Source organism: Hypomesus nipponensis, chromosome 8, assembly GCF_054491055.1.
Source record: "Hypomesus nipponensis isolate SF chromosome 8, ASM5449105v1, whole genome shotgun sequence".
In the NCBI taxonomy this organism is placed as follows: domain Eukaryota; kingdom Metazoa; phylum Chordata; class Actinopteri; order Osmeriformes; family Osmeridae; genus Hypomesus; species Hypomesus nipponensis.
In genome coordinates, this window is record NC_140368.1 from 1821142 (window position 1) to 1845728 (window position 24587).

Consider the following 24587-nt stretch of genomic DNA (forward strand, 5'->3'; position numbering starts at 1 on the left):
CAAATCATTTAAAAGATACAAGGAAGGCGGACGTTGGAATGCCATTCCACTCACAGCCAATCACAGCCCTCGTTATCCTCCTGTCATAGCTCGGTCAGCTAGCAGCTACCTTGCTAGCCATCCGTCCAGGAAGACGGGTCCAATTATTAGCTAGCTAGCTAGGTTGGTTGCTATAAAATCTATACTGTGCAAAAAATGGCGACGGGTAGCGTCAACCCGTTTAATCTTAGCGATTCTGAGGAGGAGACTGAGCGGAGACCGGATGAGGTGGCTGGCACTGAACCCAGCCCGAGCGATGGAGCCCCTGGACCGCCGTCCACCAATCCCTTTTCCCCGCAAGCAGACGCGGAACCGCCGGCACTACTGCTGTCTAGCAATCGAACCAGTCCTAGCGTCGAAGGTGTCTCGGTAACGGCCGCAGCTGCCGCTATGGCAGCCAGCACGGAAACTCGGGTATCGGTTGATGTCATTGCGGCTCAGTTATTGCGGGATCAGTATATCCTCACGGCCCTGGAATTTCATACTGAACTGCTGGAGGCAGGCAGAGAGCTTCCAAGGTTGAGGGACTATTTCTCGAACCCGGGCAACTTCGAGAGGCAGAGCGGAACTCCGCCAGCTTGCAAGGACCAGGTACTTGGCCCTGGTGGCCCTCTGAGTAAGTAGCTTGTCGGTGCTAACTACAACCTCAATCTAGCTGTATTATGATCAATAGTCCGCCAATGCACTCGCTAGCAAATAAGCCAGTTACTTTGCTTAAGTGTTGACTGGTAATTATAGCTAAATGCTACAACAATGTTTTCTGACAGCACAGCTTGTAAAACAATGGACCGCTTTAGGACTCACAGCTAGCGCTGCACCTGTCATCGGTCGAATAACGCATCTCATATAGCTCTAATTAGTTCCCTGATTACCGAAGATCTAACGCTACGTGTTAAGGGGAACGGCCTAAATTAATTATTCCTCATAATCAACAGTTAACTTGATGCACAATTCGAAACAGGTGGTTCTGGGGGTCAACAGGAGCTGTATGACATTTTAATCACACACGCATATAACAGCTATTGGGAAAGGCGTTGACTGGTGACTACCCCACTATCCAGTTCTGTCCAAGTCATAATGGCTAATTGCTAGGGTGGCTGGCGGTTGCCATGGCACTGGAAGACATCTAGGGCAGGTGGGGGCGGGGGCTTGGCCGCGTGCGTGCGTGTGGAGGGGGGGGGCTTAGCACAGTTGGGCAGATATTGTGCACCTGTAGGAAGGCTATTCAACAGGGCCCGTAGACTCGACTAATGGCTGCTTTGCTCATCCTGCTTGAAGGATCGAATGAGCGTTTTCTGTCGGAAACGAGTGCAAATGTGGTTTAGCGGGGAGGGAGATGTGTCTGACAGGGGGGAGGGTGATAAATGACGTCAGAGGGTCCCCTATTGTTTTGACCTTTATAACAGGAGAAAGGGATGAGGACGTCATGGCAAGGATTTGCCTTGCCCCTTGGAGACAGTTGCCAGGGAACCGTATGCCACTTTAAGTTGGGGGGGGGGGGGGGGCAGGGGTTAGGATTTACATTTATGCATTTAGCAGATGCTTTTATCCAAAGCAACTTCCAAGAAAGAGTTTTACAAGAGTGCATAGGTCACTGATCATAACAACGAGATGGCCTCAAACATTGCGGGTAGCCAAATATGAAGCATACATTGTGAAAACCAAATAAGAGCAATACGAGCATGTAAAAAAAGCAAAAGTGCAAGAGTGTACCTGTGGAAAAGGCAAGCAACATTAATATATTTCATGGCGAGTACAATAATTTTAAGACAGTTACAACTGTCTTCCAAGAGTTACAAGTTACAAGAGTCATTGTGATCCTGGAGGAAACTAACATCCGGTCCAGCCAAACATTCCTAAGTGCCGTTTTACTCCAGAAACAAGTGCGTCTTGAGCCTTTTCTTGAAGGTGGGGAGACAGTCAGTGTCCCTGATGGAGGTGTGGAGCTGATTCCACCATTGAAGGGCCAGATAGGAGAAGAGCTTGTGTTGGGACCGGGCGCTCTTGAGAGTTGGGACCACCAGACGGTTGTCAGAAGAAGACCGTAGGTGGCGGGTGGGGGTGTAAGGCTGTAGGAGAGACTTGATGTAGTCGGATGCAGTCCCATTACCGCTCGGAAGGTCAGTACCAGGGTCTTGAATCTGATGAGGGCCGTGATGGGTAGCCAGTGGAGGGAGATGAGGAGCGAGGTAACATGGGAGCGTCTGGGTATATTGAAGACCAGATGGGTTTCCATCGAACACTTAACCAAAAGTTAAAAGCAACAGGTTGATCTAATGTAACTGATATGTTTAATCTTGTGCAGACGAAAGTTACATCCATATCTTTCTGGATGTTGTAGAGAACATTATGACGGTTCAGTGTTTAATTTATCGTCATGCAATATAGATAAACAACAGCCCCAGTGGCCTAGATAAAGCGTCAGTGCTTAGCCTAGCTAGCATTAGCATGCTCCATACCACAAAAGTGATAGAGTCAATAGAACCAAGGTTGAGTGAGAGGGCAGAGGAAGAAGGCCGCTTAATGTGCAGCTGGTGTTGTTGTGTGTTCATAGTCTTTGTGTTTGCTGTCTGACTGTAGACTGACTGACTCAGTGTGTATAACACAAGAGAAGTGTTGGGCAAAGTCACTCCTCAGTATGAATACCGCTCACCAGTGTCATCAAATTGCTTTTCATGCTTTATAATACACAACACAGAAGCCCATTATTGTATTGAGTTTTATCATTGTTTACCTTTTGATACCGATGATGCTCTTAGTGAGGTAAGAAGTGATTTGGCTATTCTCAGCCTGCTATTAGATTCATACAGATGATTTCGACATGGAGAATGTGGGTTACACTCTGACTTGCTGAGAGATATTTTTCTGGCTTGTATGCTCTCTCTGTCTTTCATTCTCTCTGTCTCTCTCTCTCTTTCATTCTCTCTGTCTCTCTCTCTCTGTCTCTCTCTCACTCTTTCTCTCTTTCATTCTGTCTCTCATTCTCTCTCTCTCTCTGTCTCTCTCTGTCTCTCTCTCACTCTCTCTTTCATTCTGTCTCTCATTCATTCTCTCTCTCTTTCATTCTCTCTCTCTCTCTCTCTCTCTCTCTCTCTCTCTCTCTCTCTCTCTCTCTCTCTCTCTCTCTCTCTCTCTCTCTCTCTCTCTCTCTGTCAGTCGTTTGTCAATCTCAGATTCCTGGCATTCTGTCATGCCTCTGTGACCTGTGTCCAGAGCATAGCAGAGCGGTGATCTTGAGCTGTGTTTAATTTGCTCGTATGCAGAGTGAGGCACCTTTAGAGGTGCTTGTGCTTGTGCCTAGCCAGCACAAAGGTAACACAGATGGTGTTTCTCGGCTGACCAATCACAGGCCGAGATACGAGGCTGTATCGACTAGCCAGTTATCAAGCTGTCCACTGTTTGTGAGTAGGACATGAGCCAATTCACTATATGCACACAAAATCTCTTATTTTTTACAGGAATTCTACTAATGTGACTGATTTCAGTGTTTATAAATAAAAAAGGGTTTGATTTTTAATTTAGTGTTTCCATTGTGGGCCAAGGAGGTGATGATGTTATGAGACAAGATGATGTCATCATGCAAGCTGAATGGTTGTTTGTGAACGAGAAGGGAGTGGCCTGTTCTTATAGGGGTGTTAACTTGAGATCAATGGGAAGGCACACACACACACACAACACATTATTACATCACACGCAACATGTGTTTTCATAGTCCATCCACACAACATATTTCACGTCACACACACACACACACACACACACACACACACAGGTCAGTCATGGGACCAATTGTGATTGCTTTGTGTGGCCATGAGATCAGTCCTGATCATGGGACTTTAGCTCATTATGGTGGCATTCCCCTTAGTTTGGCAAGGCCAAGGGGGTAGGCTCAACATTCAATTAGCCCAGCTTACATGACAACAACTACCCACTCCCTTTAGCCTCAGTAGCTAGGCTAGGTGTTAGCCAGCTAGCGCTGAGAGGCACTGCTGTTCACTTACACAACAGCAAAAGCCTGACTTCTCTTTGGTTGGACTTGAAAAACTTGATGTACAGTAAATTAGGGGCAGCTAGCAAACAGAATGAGTTAGTAGGCCACGTGTGACTGGCTGCTATAGGGGAGAGCACGCACAAGACTAAAAAGGCTGTCAAACTAGGCTAAGTTGGATGGATGTGTTAAATGTTTATTTGATTAGAATCAGAAAGGGTTTTAATGTGGTTTAACTATACAAAAGTAACAAAGTCTAGCCGAGGGAATTTAGAATAAAAAATATAGATATAAATATAAAGTAGACATAATTTACAATCTACAAAAAATACAGATAGTACAAAAAATACAAATAGTACAAAGGGTACAAATTCACAGTATCTCACTGACCTACTGTCAGTAAAACCTCACAGGTTTGACCTTTTTGATGAAGAGGAACTACAATGGAAAAGGAACCTGTTTGGTGTACAAGCTTAGATCACTGTTGAAAGCCTATATTCCACGGTCGAGTGACTAAAGCTCTCTCTCCTGACTGTTACTAACGCTCCATTTCAAGATGTCTCTTGTGGCGTGCCAGCCAGGAGAGGGTGTGACACTGATGTGTTCCTCCCCCAGACCGCGCAGGCAGCATCAGCACGCTGGACTCTCTGGACTTCGCCCGCTACTCGGATGACGGGAACAGGGAGTCGGACGAGCGTGTGGCCGGTAAGACCAGAGCAAGTGTACGGTGAGGCGGTGAGGCGGAGAGGCAGTGAGGCCTGATGGAGGCAAAGCAGGATGGAGAGGCAATAGGCTAGTAGCGCATCAACACGGGCCGTTTTCCTACCTGAAGGAATTGTCTTTGAAAGGAATTGTCTTTGGAGAGTCCATCTGGAAACCATGTAATTTACAGTGGTTCAGTCACACTGTGCTAAATAAAGATGCCAAACGTGTGATTATTCCCAAAGCACACACTGCCACTGAATGTTGTTAGAATTCAGTGTTCTCACTGACTTGGTGGGAAGAAATCCTATCTTGGCTGAATAGATTATCCCTGAAAACATCAGAGATAGAAGCAGGCCTGGTAACCGAAGAGACTAATTCGGTGTTGAAGGCTCAAGTAATGATTCACCAGTTATCCTGCCAAGGTACCACTGCACACAGAAATCATCTTTTTGTTTATTTGTCTATCTTCTGGGTGCAATTTTATGTGTCTAGGGATAACAGTGCTTGCAAATGTGCTTGTGAAATAGTCTGTTAATGTTTTTCATCTTTATTTCATTACCTGATTGCTAAACTAAAATCCTCCACTTTTCGGGCCTGTTAGATTTAGTTTTGTGAGGTGAACTGAAACAGATTGATGCTTAACTGCTGTATAGCTGCCCTGTGTCAGTGCTAGCCTAGCCCTGACTACATGGATGATGACATTGATCAGACACAGTAGCAGGGCTGTAGTCCAGCCAGGACAACAGCAGGACCATGCAGCAGAGAGACTGGAAGCGCTCAGCCTTCCCCTGCTAATACCCTGCCTCCTACCCACTAGATTTTGGCATTTCCTACCCCTCTCTGCCTAACCCCTCCCTCCCCCATCCCCTCAATGTCCTCCCTGCCCTCCTCTTTCCCCTCCCTCCTCCACCCCTACCTGCCCTCCTTCCCCCTCTCTCCCCTCCCTCCCTCCTCCCTCCTCCATCCCTTCCCTGCCCTCCAAACCCTCCCTGCCCTCCATCTCCTCCCTGCCCTCCAAACCCTCCCTGCCCTCCTTCCCCCTCTCTCCCCCCTCCTCCTTCCCTGCCCTTCATCTCCTCCTTGCCCTCCTCCACCCACTCCCTCCTCCACCCCCTCCCTCCCTCCTCCACCCCCTCCCTCCTCTCCCCCCTCCCTCCTCCACCCACTCCCTCCTTCACCCACTCCCTGCCTTCCACTTCCTTGCCAACAAATCTGCCCCAGCTGTCTGACTTGTGAGGTTTTCTGGCTTTTTCCAACGTTGATCAAACCCCTGAGGACAGTACTGGACAAGCTTCATTCATCCAGGCTAGCGGCGTCTCTCCTTCTCCTCTTCTTTTTGTTTTCTCTTTCTCATCCTTCTCTTTTTCAGCTGTCTCCATTTTGTCCTGCTTGCATCCTGTGCATTGTTGATCTGTAGCTCAACATAGAGCAGGCCTCAGTCGTCAGGAGACGCAGGGATGGCTCCTACAATCGTTCTCTTACATTGTGGCAAAAATAAGACGAAGCAGCCGACATCTCCCCCCCACCTCTCTGGTCTGTAGAGAATTTCTCTCAGGCACTGAGATGGACGACTAGGAGGCTACAGGTCTTCGGTGCACAGACATGCAACACGTTTCATCTCCGCTCCCCATCGCCTCCCTAGCTCCCATGTGCTTTGGTTTTTCTTGCTGGTCCTGTCGGAGCACATGCCAGAGGTCCTCTGCTTCAGGTCAGACCACCTGAGACCCACGCCTGTTTCACACTGTTGCAGCAAAGTCCCTTACAAGTGCCTTTGACTTTTGGGTGCGTTTGTACATTTTCTAAATGGCCCCGAGCGCTTTTTACCGCACAGAAAGCTTGAATTTCTGGGTCTGTATGAATGGCTGCTCGTGACCAATCAGAACACAGATGCTTCAAAAGAGGATTCCCCCCAGTGGCACAAACAAGCCCCTCAGGCCCCACCCACCCTGATCAGACAGGTGTGGAACAGTCTGCAGCAGTGTGACCCAGGTGGGTGCCGGGCTGTACCTCAGGTGACGTACTCTGACTGTCACACACAGTCCTGCCGATAAAATCGATATTTTCGTTTGTAAAAGCCACAAATAGGTTATTGGGCATTGATGGATTCAGATTCCATTTTCATCTAATCCATGTAAAACTGCAACTACCTGAGGCCTAGCACTTTCATTCATAGCTCACAATCTCAAAACGTGTTTTAAAAAAAAATCCCAATCACGATTAAAAGCTGCCACGGTCTTTTAAAGTGGAGTCCCTAAGGAAACATAGCCTGGGTCTAAATCAGTTTCACTTTTTACATGTTGGCTGTAAACTTCCTGGTCAGACAGCTGCCAGTATGAAGGCTGCATCTCAATAGTCTGAGTTGGCTTCCTCTCCTTGTCTACTTTCCTTGTCTGCAGGGATCAAGTCTTAGGAAGGGGATGATAGCATTCTAATACTTTAGTATCAGAGCAGACTATAAAAAATATGAAGGTGTCAGTGAAAGCTTTGGGGATGCTGGTGGAAAGGAAAGAAGGAAGGAAAGCCACTATGCACTATTGATACTCGCCCCCATCGACACACTCGTGGGCTGGAGGACTGTAAGCTATCCCATGATCCTCTGCTGCATGCATTCCTTAGATCCATAATTTGCATGCGTTTGTTTATTTTGCCTCAGCTTCTTACGATACTTGTTATGTTTTCCGGGAGGGGGAGGGCGGAGCCGGGGTTTTCATTCTGTTTACTTTTATTTTTCTTCATGGCCATCTTTGTTTTGTTTGTTTGTTTGTTCCCTCTCCTTGGTTGGATGTACTTCCTGTGTGTGTGATGTCACTTCCTGTCCAGTGCTGGAGTTTGAGCTACGGAAAGCCAAGGAGACCATACAAGCTCTGCGCGCCAACTTGACTCAGGCAGCAGGTGGCGTACTTTCCACTTCCTCTTCATCCCTCTCTCTCTCGCTCTCCTCCTCTGTCTGCTGGGACTGGGGTCTTCTCACCTCTCTGATCTTCTCTTGTTCTTCCAGAAAGTGAAGTTCCCTCGCAGGAGAGGAAAAACTTCAAATCAAGTCCCGAGATTCAGGTTTGGACCCTTGACTGACCCTGCACACTTCATGCCTGCATCTGACCACAGGAGAGAACTTTAGATTGCAGTTGAATTAATTTTATATAAATGTATATATAGCTTTTCTTGTCTTTATTTCTCCCCCTCTATGTATCTCTCTGTCTGTCTCTCTCCTCCCTGTTTCTCTCTCCCTCTACTTCTTTCTGTCATTTCCTTATCAGGAGCCAATCCGTCCTCTGGAGAAAAGGGCCTTAAATTTCCTTGTGAATGAATATCTGTTAAAGAACGAGTACAAGCTGTCGGCCATCACCTTTTCAGATGAGAACGATGACCAGGTACGCTCCAGCAGGTGATGGGTTCACTGCAGGTGATGGGTTCACTGCAAGTGATGGGTTCACTGCAGGTGATGGGTTTACTGCAGGCGATGGGTTCACTGCAGGCGATGGGTTCACTGCAGGCGATGGGTTCACTGCAGGTGATGGGTAGACAGATGATTACCCAGGTAGACGGATGTTAGACAGGTGTGTTGACCTTGTGTCTGTCGTTTGACCTCAGGACTTTGAGTTGTGGGACGACGTGGGTCTGAACACTCCCAAGCCTCCTGACCTGCTGCAGCTTTACCGCAGCTGTGGCTCCGCCCTGCCGTCGCCCCGGGAGACGGTGGACGTCGCCGTGGGAGACGAGGCCGATGGAAACCTCTTCACCCAGGAGTCTCAGAGACAGCTCCACCTCTCCCAGCAGGTGAGTGTGTGTGTGTGTGTGTGTGTGTGCATCTGACTGCAGATCTAGAGATTGCTGGTTGGAATCTCCCTCAGTACTTGGATTAAAGCGTTGTCCAGATCAAAACCGGACATTGTAGGTGGTGTGTTCATGATGTTTTTGTTTTGTCTCTTAGCAACAGGCGGAGGTTGTGCAGGAGCTGGAGTATCAGATCAGCCTGCTGAACAGCGACAAGCTGACTCTGACCCAGCACATCAACAAACTACAGAGGTGTGTGTGTGTGGGCGTGTGAGAGTGCGTGTGTGCTTGGGCGTGTGTGTGTGTGTGTGCTTGGGCGTGTGTGTGTGTGTGTGTGTGTGTGTGCTTGGGCGTGTGTGTGTGTGTGTGTGTCTCTGTCACTACCATTCCAACAACAACCAGACAGCTCCCCTCACCTTTGGTCGTCTGACATTCACATCATCCTCTCTCGGCCAATTCTGAAAGGTCATGTGGTCTGTGCTGACCAATCACAGCCTGTCCTGTCTCCTGTGTAGTGAGATCCAGTCTCTGAAGAGGACCATCACCTCCCCTCCCCCCACCACCCTGGATCTGGGTTCAAATCCCAAACCCTCCCCCCCTCCTGCCTCTCCTCCACCCCCCCGCCCCCCCCCCTTGACAACGGCCAGTACCTGGACATCCGGGGGGTGTCGGAGCCCGACAACGCCCCCGTCGCTGCGGCAACACAGCCTGACCCCTCCCCAGGCCCCGCCCCCATACAGTCCCCCCCTCACCCCAAGCTAAAGAGCAAGGTGCCGGTTCAGTTTGACCGGCCCAACAGGTGAGGGATGGATCTTATAGGGAACATACACCCTTATTCATACACACACTTATTCATACATACACACTCATTCATGCACACAAACACATTCAGCCACACACACACTCATTCATAAACACACATAGACACGTACTCTCTCACACACACACACACACACACTACTCACTCACAATGCACATACATTCACTAAATATATCGCAGATTGTACTTTACTGAGCTCATCTTTCGGTTGCTGCCATGCATGCCATCACCAGGTGCTGCCACTAGGTGTCAGTAAGTGCATTACCAGGTGCTGCCACTAGGTGTCAGTATGTGTCCTCAGTGGTTGTGGTGCTGTGTTGTCACAGGAAGCTGTCTCCGGCGTTCCAGCAGGCTCTACTGTCCTTCTGCAGAATGTCCTCAGACAGTCGCCTGGGAGCAGAGGTACACACACACACACACACACACACACACACTCAACCTACAGTTAACACACACACACATAGAAACATACACACCTGTCTAGTTTGCCTAGTTTGTCTCTCTGATCCTGATTGAATTCAGTTGCCTCCCCTCCCCCCCTCCTCTCCCCCCAGGTGTCTCGTATAGCTGACAAGGAGGAGAGTGTGGTGCTGATGCTGGGGCGCTGTCTCCCTCACATCGTCCCCAACGTGCTGTTAGCCAAGAGAGAGGTAACCCTCTCCCCCTCCACACTCCCCCCCACTCCCCTCCCCCATCCATCCATCCATCCATCTTCTCTGTCTGGGGGCGGTAGGGTTTGTTCAGTATTCTGACTCGACTGTTGTTTCAACAATTACTCCTCTCTTCATCTCCTCCTCCTCCTCACTTTGGTGTCTTCCTGGCATTCACTCTTTCTTCCCCCCTCCTCTTCTTCTCCTCCTCTCACCCATTCTCTGGTTCTCGTGCATGCCTCTCTGCCTCTCTGCCTCTCTGCCTCTCTGCTCCCAGAGAATGATTGTGCACCTCTGCCAGGTGAGTTGTTCACGCACACACCGCATCACCTGAACAGGAAGCGTAACGCAGACCCACTCCTATTGGCTATTGCCTTTGGTCTTTGGTTAGTCTATGATGTGTAAATGGTTAGTCCATGAACAGTCAGTCAGATTAGACTATGAACAGTATGGTCACACCATGGGTAGTCTCAGTGCGGCCTGTGCTTAATGGTTGATCTGCAGTTAGTTCATCATAGTCGATCAGATCAGTCTGTGCTTCTGGCAAACACCAGTAAAGTGGGTCTGCTTTACTCCTCCCTCTTAAATGTGCCTCTTAACCCTGCCCCTCTCTGATTGGTCCCCCTTGTCCTCTGCTCTTCTCATTGGCTGCTTCTGTAAAACTCTTGTCAGTGATTGGTTGAGAAAGTGGACAACCAAAAGAGTCATTATTGTAATCTATCTATCGATTCTGTTTATAACAGATTCAGTTTTACCTAATTCTTCTCACTGCATCCTGCTAGTCTGATTCTACTAGGTGTGTGGTGTGTGTGTGTGGTGTGAGTTAATGTGAACGTATGTGTGCTCTAATCGAGAGAGATGTTTCTTTACACAAACAATATGAGTTTAACATGTATCAGTATGCGCAGCACACATGACAAGCCTGTCATCACTTAAATTGATATCCATTCAGTTTGGAGTGTAACGTGTGTGAGGGTGGAACAAGGGTCTGGGTACAGGAAGGAGAGGCCTGCCTGGAGCCTGGAGTATTTGCATAGATGAGCTATGCTGCTCTTTGACTCTGTGACAGTTATGGAGCAGTGGGCCCCTGCCAGGACCCTGGGGCTAGGGTACGAGGGAGAAGAAGGGAGAAAGAGAAAAAACAAGAGCTATCCGCTTTACGCTTCACTGGAGGATGTGGACCTTGAACCATGTCCGTTAGACCTTCCAGTCACACGTGCGAACGCTTTTTCGCTCACACACACACACACACACCAACCACTTCTGAACTTGAAGACACACCTCACCCTTTTAAGTTCCTCAACTTTTTTTCTTTCTATTTTCACCAAAAGTAAAAAAGGCACCTTGTGTTTGTCTTGGTGTGAGAGGCAGCTGACATCAACAGCCAAGTCTCGCTGACCACCTGCCTCTGTATTGCCTTAGGGATTTAATCATTTACCTCCAACCGCACCCTCAACTTCTTGATAACACCCCAGAAAAGAAAAACACAAGACAGGAAAAAGCCTTTGAGTGTGCCGGTTAACTCTTTATCTTTGCGTCACCTTCGGGACGTTGTCTTTACACCGACACACTCTGCCAGTTCCTCAGAAGTGCCGAGCGCCGTAAAAAGATTAACCTGTGATCTTACTTCCCCTTTCTTCTCCAAGCGAGGAGATAAGACCACCGGTTCTCTAACTGATCCGACGAGGATAGAGACATGGTTTACAGGTGTGTTCTATCTCTTCTACAGTGTAACAGAATAAGTATGAATGAACATTTCATCGCCCACTCTCTGTAGAAGAACAGAAGTAGGTGTATTGCCAGTGGACGTTGTTACACCAGCTACTTGAGAAGTTCCGACATCGCCAGCTGACTCACCCCCTCCCTCATCACTGGCTCCGTCTGCCAGCATTTAGCAGGAAAACAGGAGTTCTTCCAGGAAAATATGGCTTCAGGGGAAAAAAATATAAATATGTGTGTGTTGAACTCCCGATGCTCTCTAACTAGGGTGAGCAAGGCTGGACTCCCAATGCTCTCTAACTAGGGTAGCAAGTCTGGAACCGAAAGTGGCTGTCTGTACTTGTCCGTCTGGGTCTGGGTCTGCATCTGGGTCTGGATCTGGGTGTATGTCTGGATCTGGGTGTGGTTCTGGCCTCTTCCTGGTTTGGATGGTGCTGGTCTGTTCTGTTGTCTACAGCACTGCTGTGACCTTAGCTGTGAACTCCCTCTTCAGGGGAGCCTAATGACAAACGCCCAACGCTCCCCTTACATCACTGGAAATAGCTTTTTTTGTGTGCAAATGGTCTTGAAGTTATTTCGTATGTACACTTTGTTTATCTGCTGGGTTTCAGCTAGTGACTCACCATTTTGCAGGGAAACCATGTGTGTGAATGTGTGTATGTCCGTGTGTGTTTAAAACTATATCTTGTAAACCCAGAATACTGATACAAATTCATGGGATTATACAAATGAGATTAGACCAGCCAGCCATGCATGTTCCCCTGGTTTATTTGACGTCCTGTTTTGTTGGTGTTGGACCACAGCCCCCCCTCCTTCTCTCCTCTACCCAATCAACACCCACCTGATACATCTGCTTTGTACTGAACCAGGTCCTGAAATAGAACTCAACTCTCTCTCTCTCTCTCTGTCTCTCTGTCTGCCTGTCTGTCTGTCTGTCTGTCTCTTTCTCTCTCTCTCTCTCTCTGTCTGTCTGTCTCTCTCTCTCTGCAGGAGTTGATTCCTCTCATCCTGTGCACGGCGTGTCTTCATCCAGAGTCTAAAGAGAGGGACCAGCTGCTCCACATCCTCTTCAACCTGATCAAGAGGCCTGACGATGAACAGAGGTGTGTGTGTGTGTGTGTGTGCTCGTTCATTCATGTCTGTGTGTTGGATTATATGCTGCTTAATCCTCAGACTGTGTTCTCTCTGGTGTGTGTGTGTGTCCAGGCAGATGATCCTGACGGGGTGTGTGGCGTTTGCGAGGCACGTGGGTCCCTCTCGCGTGGAGGTGGAACTTCTCCCCCAGTGTTGGGAACAGGTACTGCACCTGGTGTGGAGGGTTTAGAACAGGCACACCACCTGGTGTGGAGGGTTTAGAACAGGCACACCACCTGGTGTGGAGGGTTTAGAACAGGCACACCACCTGGTGTGGAGGGTTTAGAACAGGCACACCACCTGGTGTGGAGGGTTTAGAACAGACACACCACCTGGTGTGGAGGGTTTAGAACAGGCACACCACCTGGTGTGGAGGGTTTAGAACAGACACACCACCTGGTGTGGAGGGTTTAGAACAGGTACACCACCTGGTGTGGAGGGTTTAGAACAGGCACACCACCTGGTGTGGAGGGTTTAGAACAGACACACCACCTGGTGTGGAGGGTTTAGAACAGACACACCACCTGGTGTGGAGGGTTTAGAACAGGCACACCACCTGGTGTGGAGGGTTTAGAACAGGCACACCACCTGGTGTGGAGGGTTTAGAACAGGCACACCACCTGGTGTGGAGGGTTTAGAACAGGCACACCACCTGGTGTGGAGGGTTTAGAACAGGCACACCACCTGGTGTGGAGGGTTTAGAACAGGCACACCACCTGGTGTGGTTTACAACCACTCGTGTTTTTACCCTTTAACGACCTTCAGCTGACGCTTCCGCTGCTACGGCTCCTCCTGTTGTTTCCACAAACATTCGTCTTGTGCTTATAAAAAACAAGAAGAAGAAATATGCACTGTTGTCGTGGAGATGACCCATGAGTAGTCCAGGAGATATCCCAGTGAGACAAACACTGAAGAATCTCCTGGTGTCAACATGTTGTGTCTCTGAGTCCTCTAATCCAACCATCCTTCATATTACCCTCCCTGCCTCTCTCCCAGATCAACCATAAGTATCCTGAGAGGAGACTGCTGGTAGCGGAGTCATGTGGGGCCTTAGCACCATACTTGCCTGTAAGACACACACACACGCACACAGAGAGAGAACGCATATACACACATATAAAGTCAGACTTACGTAAACACACACAGGCTACTTTGCAAAACCCAGACTAGTATTATTACCATTCACTGATGTGTATTGGTCGCATGCTTATATCTATTTCTGTGTTTGTCTCTGTGTGTGTGTGTGTGTCTCTCTGTGTGTTTGTCTCTGTGTGTGTGTGTGTGTGTCTCTCTGTGTGTGTGTGTGTGTGTCTCTCTGTGTGTCTCTCTCTGTGTGTGTGTGTGAGCAGAAGGAGATCCGCTCCTCCCTGGTATTGTCCATGCTGCAGCAGATGCTGGCTGAGGACAAGGCTGACATGGTGAGAGAGGCCGTCGTCAAGAGCCTGGGGATCATTATGGGATACATCGACGACCCCGACAAATACTCCCAGGTGTGTGTGTGTGAGTGACGGTGTTCCTGCGTCCGAGAGAGAGAGAGGCAGGCACAGCAGGCTCTAACAGTGTCGGTGTTTCCAGGGTTTCGAGCTGATGCTGCTGTCGCTAGGCGACCCCTCGGAGCGCGTCGTGAGCTCCATCCACCAGGTGTTCATCCCAGCCTTCGCTGCCTGGAGCTCAGAGCTGGGCTGCCTGCAGTCCTCCCTCATCCCCTCACTGCTCACACGCATCGAGAGACTGCTGCAGGTGGGGACCTGGGGGTGGGGGTGGGGGAGGGGCCAGTGTGTGTGAGTATTTCAGTGTGTTTGTTTATCTCTCCTGTCTCTCTTACTGTGCCTCCTCCTCTCCTCCTCCTCCTCCCTCCCCCCCAGCAAGGGGAGCATGGTCTTGATGAGCACAAGCTGCACATGCTCCTGTCAGCCTTGCAGTCCCTCATCCCTCCTCTGTTCGCTGTCGTCATCCAGAACGCCCCCTTCTCCAGCAGGGTCAGACTACAGGGAGACCTGCCCCACATAGAGGGTGAGACGCACACACACACACTTCGTTCATCCATTTAAAGAAGCAGTACGCACAGGCCTCTTGCGACCTCTGACCTCTGACCTGTGTGACCCCGGCAGTGACTCGGTTTCCCCGGCCGGCGTCTCCTCTCCAGGACCTGGCGACCCTGGTGGGGAGCAGAGAGACCCTGGCTGCTCTGCTGCTGCTGTACGACCACCAGCTGGAGCACGAGGGCACCACCGGCTGGGACACCCTGCTCTGGGTGGTCAACCAGCTGTGAGGCTCTCACACACATGTGCAACCTCACGCGCTCACACACACACACACACACTCACTCAAGTTCAAGTCTTTTATTGTCAGATGCACAGAACAACACAGGGTCAGACAGGGCAGTGAAATTCGAAGCTCAAATATAGTCAACCTCCTAATATACAATTAATATAGGGTGGTCAACCAGACAGACAAAAAATACGCAAAATCCGGACAATAACAAAACAAGTGTCTTTGAAACCAACAAAATATTTCTGTAAGAGACTAAAACATTATTTTAGAAAAATTATATATATATTTATATATATAAAAATATATATATAATTCATTTCTTTGGTCAAAATTCACATACTCTCCTCCCCCCCCCCTCTCTCTCTCTCTCTCTCTCTCTCTCCATCTCTCTGTCGCTCTCTCTCTCTGTCGCTCTCTCTCTCTCTATCTCCCTCTCTCTCTCTCTCTCTCTGTCGCTCTCTCTCTCTCTCTCTCTCTCTCTCTCTCTGTCGCTCTCTCTCTCTCTCTCTCTCTCTCTCTCTCTCTCTCTCTCTCTCCCCCCCCCTCCAGTCTCCCTCAGCTGATAGAGATCGTGGGGGGTATAAATGTCTCCTCCTCCACCTGCGTTCACGAGTTCTCCAGGTTCTTCTGGAGGCTCTGCCGTACCTTTGGCAAGATCTTCACCAACACTAAGGTGTGTGTGTGTGAGAGAGAGTGAGAGTGTGTGTGTGTGTGTGAGAGAGAGAGAGAGTGTGTGTGTGTGTGTGAGAGAGAGAGAGAATGTGTGTGTGTGAGAGAGAGAGAGAGAGAGAGAGAGAGAGAGTGAGAGTGAGAGTGTGTGAGAGAGAGAGTGAGAGTGTGTGAGAGAGAGAGAGAGAGAGAGAGAGAGAGAGAGAGAGGTCCTGAGTCTTGTGTCTCCTTGTGTTGTTTTCTTTCTGAATGTCTGTATGATGTTTCTTGTTCTCGTTCAGGTCAAACCACAGTTCCAAGAAATCCTACGACTCTCAGAGGAGAACGTGGGTGAGTGCAAACACACACATATACACCCCCCCCCCACACACACACACACATATACACCCGCCCACACACTCTGGTTGGTCAGCTCATCCTGGCCCCTCCTCCTTAGATGCGTCTGCCGGTAACGGGATTCTAACCAAGGCTACCGTTCCTATCTACGCCACCGGAGTACTGACATGCTACAATCAGGTGTGTGTGTGCAGAGCACTTCTAAGTGTGTGTGTGGAACACCTCTAAGTGTGTGTGTGTATCTGTGTGTGTGTGTGTCTCAGGACGAAGACCGTAAGCTGCTGGTTGGGTTTCTGGAGGATGTCATGACAACGCTGTCACTCTCTCACGCCCCCCTGGACAGCCTCAAGGCCTCGTTTGTAGAACTGGGGTGAGAAGATACACACACACACACACACACAGACACACAGAGTCCCACAGACACACACACAGACTGTCATGGTGGTGTTGAGCTACTCATCAGTATGGTGTCCTGCAGGGCTAACCCAGTGTACCATGAGCTGCTTCTCACCGTGCTGTGGTACGGCGTGGTGCACACCTCCGCTCTGGTCCGCTGCACTGCCGCACGCATGTTCGAGGTACGTCACACACACACACCTCTCACACACAACACACACCCTCACACACACACCTCTCACGCACACAACACACACCTCAAACCCTCACACACAACACACACCTCACACACACACAAGCTTTTATTCACGAAACGATTAGATTGATATTTACTTATTTTCAAAAATGTCTAGAAAAATACATGTGAAATTTGTATACCTTTCTTTTTAATGTTAACTTTGTATCATATCAATCCAAATAATGGTAATGCTAAAGCAACAGTTGTTTACTACATGTCCTGAGTCCTGTAGTTTGTCTGCTCTGTGTCAGCTAGGCTGCCTAATGCCTCCTATCTTACAACATCTCTACTAGACCCCTTCATCCCTCCCGCCCGGCCTTGTTCCATTTGTGTCCCTGGCCCCTCGTTAACATCCTCCCTGCTAGAGGAACCTGACGGCCAAGCCCCGTGTTGGGCAGAATAAGGCTGTCGGCCATGTTTGTTATCACCCGTCCAGTCCTCTAGCGCAGTCGGGACAGAAATGGAACCCGGGCCTGTTATTAACTTCTACGGGTGAGGAGGAGTGGTACAGTCCCTTCACCCCCCGTCACCATGCCATAATGGTACAGTCTGTTCACCTCAGCCAGAGCTCTGGGTGGACTGGCTGCCTCTACCCTGATCCAGGATCAGCTTTTGTCCTCTGGGGGTGGCAGAGGCTCCCTGAGAGCTGACCCCAGACCAGGGCTTAGGGGCAGCTGTCCTCCCAACGCCCTCTAGCAGGAGTTTCGTACAGCTTTGTTTGCTTGGCCTTGGTCTTATGATTTGTATGGATGTGTATTGTGCCTGTGTTGTGTGTGTGTGTGTGTGTGTGTGTGTGTCTGCTCTACCTTGCCTTGCTGCCGCTACAACTCTTGTCGTTTTTTTACACCACTACGTTTTTCCTTTTTGTTCTTTTTTCTTTCTCTCTTGTTTGTTCCTCTCTCTCTCTCTGTCTCTCTCTCTCTCTGTCTCTCTCTCTGTCTCTCTCTGTCTCTCTCTCTCTCTCTCTCTCTCTCTCTCTCTCTCTCTCTCTCTCTCTCTCTCTGTCTCTCGGCGATGTGTTGCCATGACACCGTGCTCGCTCTGTCCCATGCCCCGCCCTGGTCCGTGACCTCACGGCTGGCTTGTCCAATCAGCTGCTGGTGAAAGGGGTGAATGAGACTCTGGTGGCTCAGAGAGTGGTCCCCGCTCTCATCACTCTCTCCAGCGACCCCGAAATGTAAGTGGCCCCTGCCTCGTCTCTCTCCCTCTCAGCCTCCAGCCTGACCCCTGACCCTGGGACCAGCCCTGAGAGGACACTCTGACACCACTGGCATTACAGTTGGATTCATGTATTTTAGATTGTAATTGATTCAGTGATTTAATTGAACTTACTGCGTCAGTGATTCAGTTGAGATCATTGATTCACCATAGAAAATGTAACCAGTGATTTGACTGAGATAATTGAATCGGTGGTTCAGCGTAGATAATCATGATTGAACCGTGGTTGAACCACTCTGATCCCGGTGGGATTGTGTGTATGTGTGTTCCATCTGGGGTCCCTCCCAAGGTCAAGGTGTGGTCGTGTCGTGCCGTCATGTGTCTGTAATGTTCACCACCACTGTCACTAACACTGCACGACGCCAGCTCACCACCACCCTTCTGTCATCATCAACCTGCAGCACTAACCATCGCAGCAGCAGTGTCAGTCCTTGGTCAGTCTAGAAGGATGGGGATTCATTTGAACCGATCTTGACCGTAACCCTGGATAAAACACATGCTTTTGTTCTGACCAATCAGTGATCTGCACGCTCGCCGCATCATCAACGTGCGACTAACCTGACTCGTTGGCTACATGTGGAGTTGTAGTATCAGCATGATGGCCAAGTAACCCCTCCTCCTCAGCCCTCCCCCCCCCCCCCTTTAGCAGCCCCCCCTCCAACCAACCTGTTCAGATCCTGGTTGTTTGCCCCTCTTGCCCCCTGTTCTCTCCCTCTCTCTCCTCATCCACCCCCCTCTCCATCTCTCTCTGTCTCTCAATCCCTCTATAATCATCCCTCCCTCCCTCTCTCCCCCTCTCTCCCCCTCTCTCCCTATCCCCCTCCCCCTTTCTCCCTCCCTCTCCCCCTCTCTCCCTATCCCCCTCTCTCCCCCTCTCTCCCTCCCTATCCCCCTCTCTCCCTCCCTATCCCCCTCTCTCCCTCCCTCTCCCCCTCTCTCCCTCCCTATCCCCCTCTCTCCCTCCCTCTCCCCCTCTCTCCCTCCCTCTCCCCCTCTCTCCCTATCCCCCTCTCTCCCCCTCTCTCCCTCCCTATCCCCCTCTCTCCCTCCCTATCCCCCTCTCTCCCTCCCTCTCCCCCTCTCTCCCTCCCTATCCCCCTCTCTCCCTCCCTATCCCCCTCTCTCCCTCCCTATCCCCCTCTCTCCCTCCCTCTCCCCCTCTCTCCCTCCCTATCCCCCTCTCTCCCTATCCCCCTCTTTCCCCATCTCTCCCTCCCTCTGTCTCATGGTTTTACAGTTGATTCTGCGGGGCATGAGTGAGGCCTTAGTAGACCGCCGGGCTGCCCCGGCCCTTATTACACTGTCCAGTGGGCCTGAATTGTGAGTCAACCCCCCCCCCCATCCCTTTACTCCCCCATCCTCCCTCCTTCCCCCCCCAACACTTACCCTTACCCTGCTCCAGGCTGCATTTCAACAGTCTCAGTTATCCTCCTCTCCCCGCCTCCTGTTCCCAGTCAAGAGACAGAGAATGAGAGAGAGAGAGGGAACATTTGACTGTTTTTCCTGTTCCTCCACAAGGAGGGACATGCCGGGGAGGAAGCTTCTGAGCAGTGTTGGAACACGGCCGCCCTACCTCTCCTCCGTCCTGTGTAGAATCAGTTCCCTCTTGAGACGGTGGAATGATCTAACAGCTACCATTAACTCTGCTGCCCATTCATCATAATAATAAGAATATCTCAATAGCGCAACTATAAGTTCATATTCTTGGTGTTTGTCATTATTGAGCTTGTTTTGAATGTTCACTACATCCTACTGTGTGTAAGTAAAGCTTTGATCCAGGGCTACAGTACAGTACCGTTTATCCTGCCTGGGCCCTGTACCAATACTGGCAGTGTTCCCTTCCTCTCTTCCCCTCTACCTGAGGAGGTTATACGTGTCTTATCACTTCCCAGGGGGAGGGGAGGGGAGGGCGGGGGAGGACGAGGAGGGGAGGGGGGAGGAGGAGAGGAGGGGGGGGAGGACGAGGAGGGGAGGGGAGGGGAGGGGGGAGGAGGGGAGGGGGGAGGGGAGGAGGGGGAGGGGGGAGGGGAGGGCATCCAGAGTATTGTTTCAGGGCCCAGGTAGGACCCTCCAGGTAGGACCCTCCAGGAAGGATGCATGTGGTGAATGTTCAAACCTGAACAGACCTAAGAGAGGATCTTACGAATGGAGCAGGAAGAAACCTGCTTGTATGTGCATGTGCATGAGGGAGCTGTGTGTGTGTGTGTGTGTGTGAGAGACAGAGAGTTGTGTGTGTGTGTGTGTGTGTGTGTGTGAGGTGTGTCTCTAACTGGTGTGTGTGGTGTCTCTAACTGGTGTGTGTGTGTCTCTAACTGGTGTGTGTGGTGTCTCTAACTGGTGTGTGTGGTGTCTCTAACTGGTGTGTGTGGTGTCTCTAACTGGTGTGTGTGGTGTCTCTAACTGGTGTGTGTGGTGTCTCTAACTGGTGTGTGTGGTGTCTCTAACTGGTGTGTGAGGTGTCTCTAACTGGTGTGTGTGGTGTCTCTAACTGGTGTGTGTGGTGTCTCTAACTGGTGTGTGTGGTGTCTCTAACTGGTGTGTGTGGTGTCTCTAACTGGTGTGTGTGTGTCTCTAACTGGTGTGTGTGGTGTCTCTAACTGGTGTGTGAGGTGTCTCTAACTGGTGTGTGTGTGTGTCTCTAACTGGTGTGTGTGTGTGTCTCTAACTGGTGTGTGTGGTGTCTCTAACTGGTGTGTGTGTGTGTCTCTAACTGGTGTGTGTGAGGTGTGTCTCTAACTGGTGTGTGTGTGTCTCTAACTGGTGTGTGTGGTGTCTCTAACTGGTGTGTGTGGTGTCTCTAACTGGTGTGTGGTCTTCAGCTCAGTCAGGATATCCACCATCCCTGCCTTCGGCACCATCATGGAGACTGTCACCCAGAAGGAGGTAAGGCTGGCATCTGTCCTGTCACCTGTCATCTCTCTCACCTCTTACCTGTCATCTCTCACCTGTCCTGTCACCTTTCTCACCTGTGTATGTGTGTGTGTGTGTGCACAGCTCCTGGAGAGGGTGAAGATGCAGCTGGCCTCGTTCCTGGAGGACCCTCAGTACCAGGACCAGCACTCCCTCCACATGGAGATCATCAGGACCTTCAGACGTGTGGGGCCCAACACAGAGCCTCGCTTCAGAGACGAGTGTGAGGACCCACACACACCACACACACACACACACACACACACACACACACCACCCCCTCCTGATTGCTGCCCGTCATGTGTTTTTGTCCTCCAGTCGTCCTGCCCCACCTCCACAAGCTGGCGCTAGGCAACAACAGCCAGGCCAACGAGAACAAGAGGATGGATATCTCCATGCAGCTGTTTGAGGCGTACAGCGCCCTATCCTGCTGCTGTATCCTTCCACCAGCTCCCCAGGGTCACAGGTCACAGCTCCCCAGGGTCAGGGGTCACAGGTCAACCCCGGAGCACCAGATTAGGAAAAAACAACTAAACAAGCTGGATGTTGTTGGAGTTGATTAGGCCGTGTCCAGTAACAGCTTGCTGTTCCCAGAGATAGAGATCTGCAGATGGGACAGCAGAGGGGTAGGGGGGGTGTGGAGGTGCTGGCTGGGGCCCAAGCCTTCTCGTTAGACCCATGTCAGCTCCACACCTTTACTGTACAGGACTGACAGGAGGAAGCAGTTTCTCCAGCCTTGTACCAGAGAGCTTGGCCACCTGGCCTCTCTGCAGTAGCTTATTAAGGAACATTGTTGTGGCTGTGACTCAGTAGAGTACTGTGGAACAGCTGTGGTCAGAGGTCCAGTTAGGTGGAAGATGAGCCCTGCTGGCCGTCCACAGCCCTGCTGGCCGTCCACAGCCCTGCTGGCCGTCCACAGCCCTGCTGGCCGTCCACAGCCCTGCTGGCCGTCCACAGCCCTGCTGGCCGTCCACAGCCCTGCTGGCCGTCCACAGCCCTGCTGGCCGTCCACAGCCCTGCTGGCCGTCCACAGCCCTGCTGGCTGTCCAGCTTCAAGTCAAGGGATGTGTGTGGTTTCAGGAAATAACATTGACTTAGTAGGTGTAGGTGTGTGTGTGTGTGTGTGTGAGAGAATTATTGTAGGGTCAACTGGTTGTGTGTGTGCCTGTTCCGCTGCCAAGTTGAGAAAGGAAAATAAACTCCCTTCATTTTTGGTCTGAAGGGTAATTACAGGGTTGGTTGAGACCAGGGAGTGAGAGGGAGGGAGAAGGGGCAGAGAGAGCACTCTAGCCCAACTTTTTTGGTCAGAGTTCCCAGCAAACAGATGTGTGTGTGTGTGTGTGTGTGTGCACGTCAGATAGTCAGTTAAGCACCCTCCCTTCCATTGCCTGGTGACCTTTAAACACACACACACACACACACACAGCTGTGGGTTCTTGCATGTCTGTAGCAGCAGCCCCTGGTTTCTCCCTTAAAGAAAGACAATGCAGTGAGAAGTGCTTCCAGGTCTCTTCTATGATGTCACTTCCTGTTCCTGTCACACACATGTAGGTAGGCCAGCAGAAGTGTAGTGGGGGTCTGTGCTTGGGTTGTCCCTTCTTTAACTTCCTGTCTCCAGTCATCTCTGAGGAGCTGATGCTCAGTCACTTCCTGCCTGGGCTGAGGTGCCTGAGAGCAGACATGGAACAGCTCTCTCCTGAACACGAGGTACACACACACACACACACACACACCGTGTCTGGACTGTCAGAACACCTTCAAAAAGACTTACTTGGTGTGTGTGTGTGTGTGAGTGCATCATTTAGCCTCGCTGGATGCCACTCTGCCCAAATGAAGCTGGCTATCCCAGGTGGATGAGGGCTTTGGTGTTTGTTGCAGGTAATCCTGACCTCCATGATCAAGGAAGGGCAGATCAAGGTGGAGAGCAGAGCCATCGGAGAAGCCCAAGGGTGAGAACCACGCGCATGCACGCACGGAACCACACACACGTCACACACGCACAGAAACCAGAGTGGTCAGTGAGGAGGAGAGGGAAGGAAGCAGCTTTAGAGGGTTGGTACACAGCCCGCTGTGGGGGGAGGAAGTCCTGTAGAGGGTTGGGACCACACCTACTGGAAGAAAGGATGGTGGAGAGGAGAGAGAGGACGGAGACAGAGACCTTAGTGTTGGGACAGATACTGTGTGTTTGTGTGTCTTTCAGGGACGTTTCACCATCTTGACAACATGTCTTAGTGTATCATTACAAGTGTGTGTGTGTGTGTGTGTGTTGCACTGGCTCACTGTACCCTGTCATGAATATGAGATATGAGTGTTCTGCCTCATTCATTTTGGTTCACTGTTTCATGTTCTGTGATGTGTATGTGTATACTAAGTACCATGTTGTTACTGTAGATAGAGCAGTGTAGTTACACAATAGTGTTTGTAACCTTCATGGAAAGTGTTGCAGAGTCACACGAGAGGAACCAGCAACCACAATCCCTCCGCTTGCCTCCGCTGTCGTCCACACGACAGGAAACTCAGGTCAAAGTTCACCCTCTGATGCTGTAGCTCCGCCTGACGACTGTGTGTGTGTGTTGTCCTGTAGGGGCGTGTCCATCGCGGCAAGCATTGTCGGCGAGGACGCCAAGACCAAGTTCCTGAGCAAGATGGGTCAGCTGACTACATCCAGCGCCATGCTGGCCAATGTCTTCCAGAGGAAAAAGTGACCCCGCCCCCTCGCCCCCGCCCCCTCGCCCCCCCCCCCCCCCCCCCGCCTCATCTCACACACGCACCTATCCCATGAGCTTCTGCTCTCGGTGCGGAGCACCAAGACTCGGGTGTGTCTCAGTTGTCTCAAGTGGCTTCCTCTGCTGGTGTCCTCTCTCCTCTTTCTGCTGTTCAGACAAAACCTAGTGTTGGTGAGGGAATTTGGATGATGCCTGGTAGGAGATTTGAACACACCCTGTTCCGTTATTAAATGACATGCAAGTGGAGAGGTCTAGAGAAGAAGAGGAGAGGAGAGGAGAAGAGAGAAGAGCAGGGGCCTTCTACATGATTGAGACGGACTCAGAAAAGGAGATGGAGTTCCTTCAGCTGGGTTTGATTTAAGATGGTAGCCATTTTGGATCCAGAAGCTCTGTGTCATTTTCCCTCTTTGTCAGTGTCAATCAGATGTTCTGTGTGAGAGGTTTGAGCCTGTGGACCCAGGATGGTGACCTGTCCGTTTGTCTGTCTGTCTGAGCAGAATCATCTACTTGAAGTAAATTGAAAATAAATCCTTCTGCCTTTATTTTGTCTTACATGTTTGTCATGTTTTTGTTTTGATAGTTACTATTTTATAACTTATTTATGGATCTTTAAAACTTTTGTCCAAACTCCAAAGAAACTTGCACTTCACTTTATTTTCTTTCTGTTCAGTTTTATCCTGGATCATTTCATGTTCATTTTGATTTGGGAGTCTGATACAAAGTCACAACACATTGTCCCTCCCGTCAAATTTGAATGTTTCTTTGTGTTGGGTTTTTGGAAGTTATGAAGAAATTTAAACCTAGTATGATGGTGATGATTGTCATGACGATGAAGATTCCTGCCTCTGTCTTTGATCTCTGTGTTGCAGTGTGTCTGGAACTGTTTTGTTTGATTATGTTTTTCTAAATTGGGTGTTAAGATTCGGTCATAGTTTCTTTTTGGTTGTTTTGGATAAGCTCTTAAAGTATGGACCTGTACAATACACTGTAT

The 24587-nt window shown here is 50.2% G+C and overlaps 1 protein-coding gene across 1 annotated transcript; it reads left to right on the forward strand.

Moving 5' to 3' along the window:
• Positions 1 to 65: 65 nt before the first annotated feature.
• relch (RAB11 binding and LisH domain, coiled-coil and HEAT repeat containing) lies at positions 66 to 23590 on the forward strand. The gene is given in 31 exon segments (XM_084702707.1): positions 66 to 655; positions 4643 to 4732; positions 7553 to 7624; positions 7731 to 7786; positions 7990 to 8103; positions 8324 to 8509; positions 8664 to 8758; positions 9022 to 9100; positions 9103 to 9305; positions 9653 to 9728; positions 9881 to 9976; positions 10254 to 10277; positions 12686 to 12798; positions 12902 to 12992; positions 13826 to 13897; positions 14179 to 14319; positions 14405 to 14569; positions 14695 to 14842; positions 14941 to 15097; positions 15653 to 15776; positions 16054 to 16102; positions 16209 to 16288; positions 16372 to 16478; positions 16587 to 16686; positions 17837 to 17919; positions 20780 to 20843; positions 20955 to 21093; positions 21189 to 21305; positions 22489 to 22577; positions 22749 to 22819; positions 23455 to 23590. Coding segments are annotated over 31 exon segments (3582 nt in total). The 5' UTR covers positions 66 to 195; the 3' UTR covers positions 23576 to 23590.
• Positions 23591 to 24587: the final 997 nt, after the last annotated feature.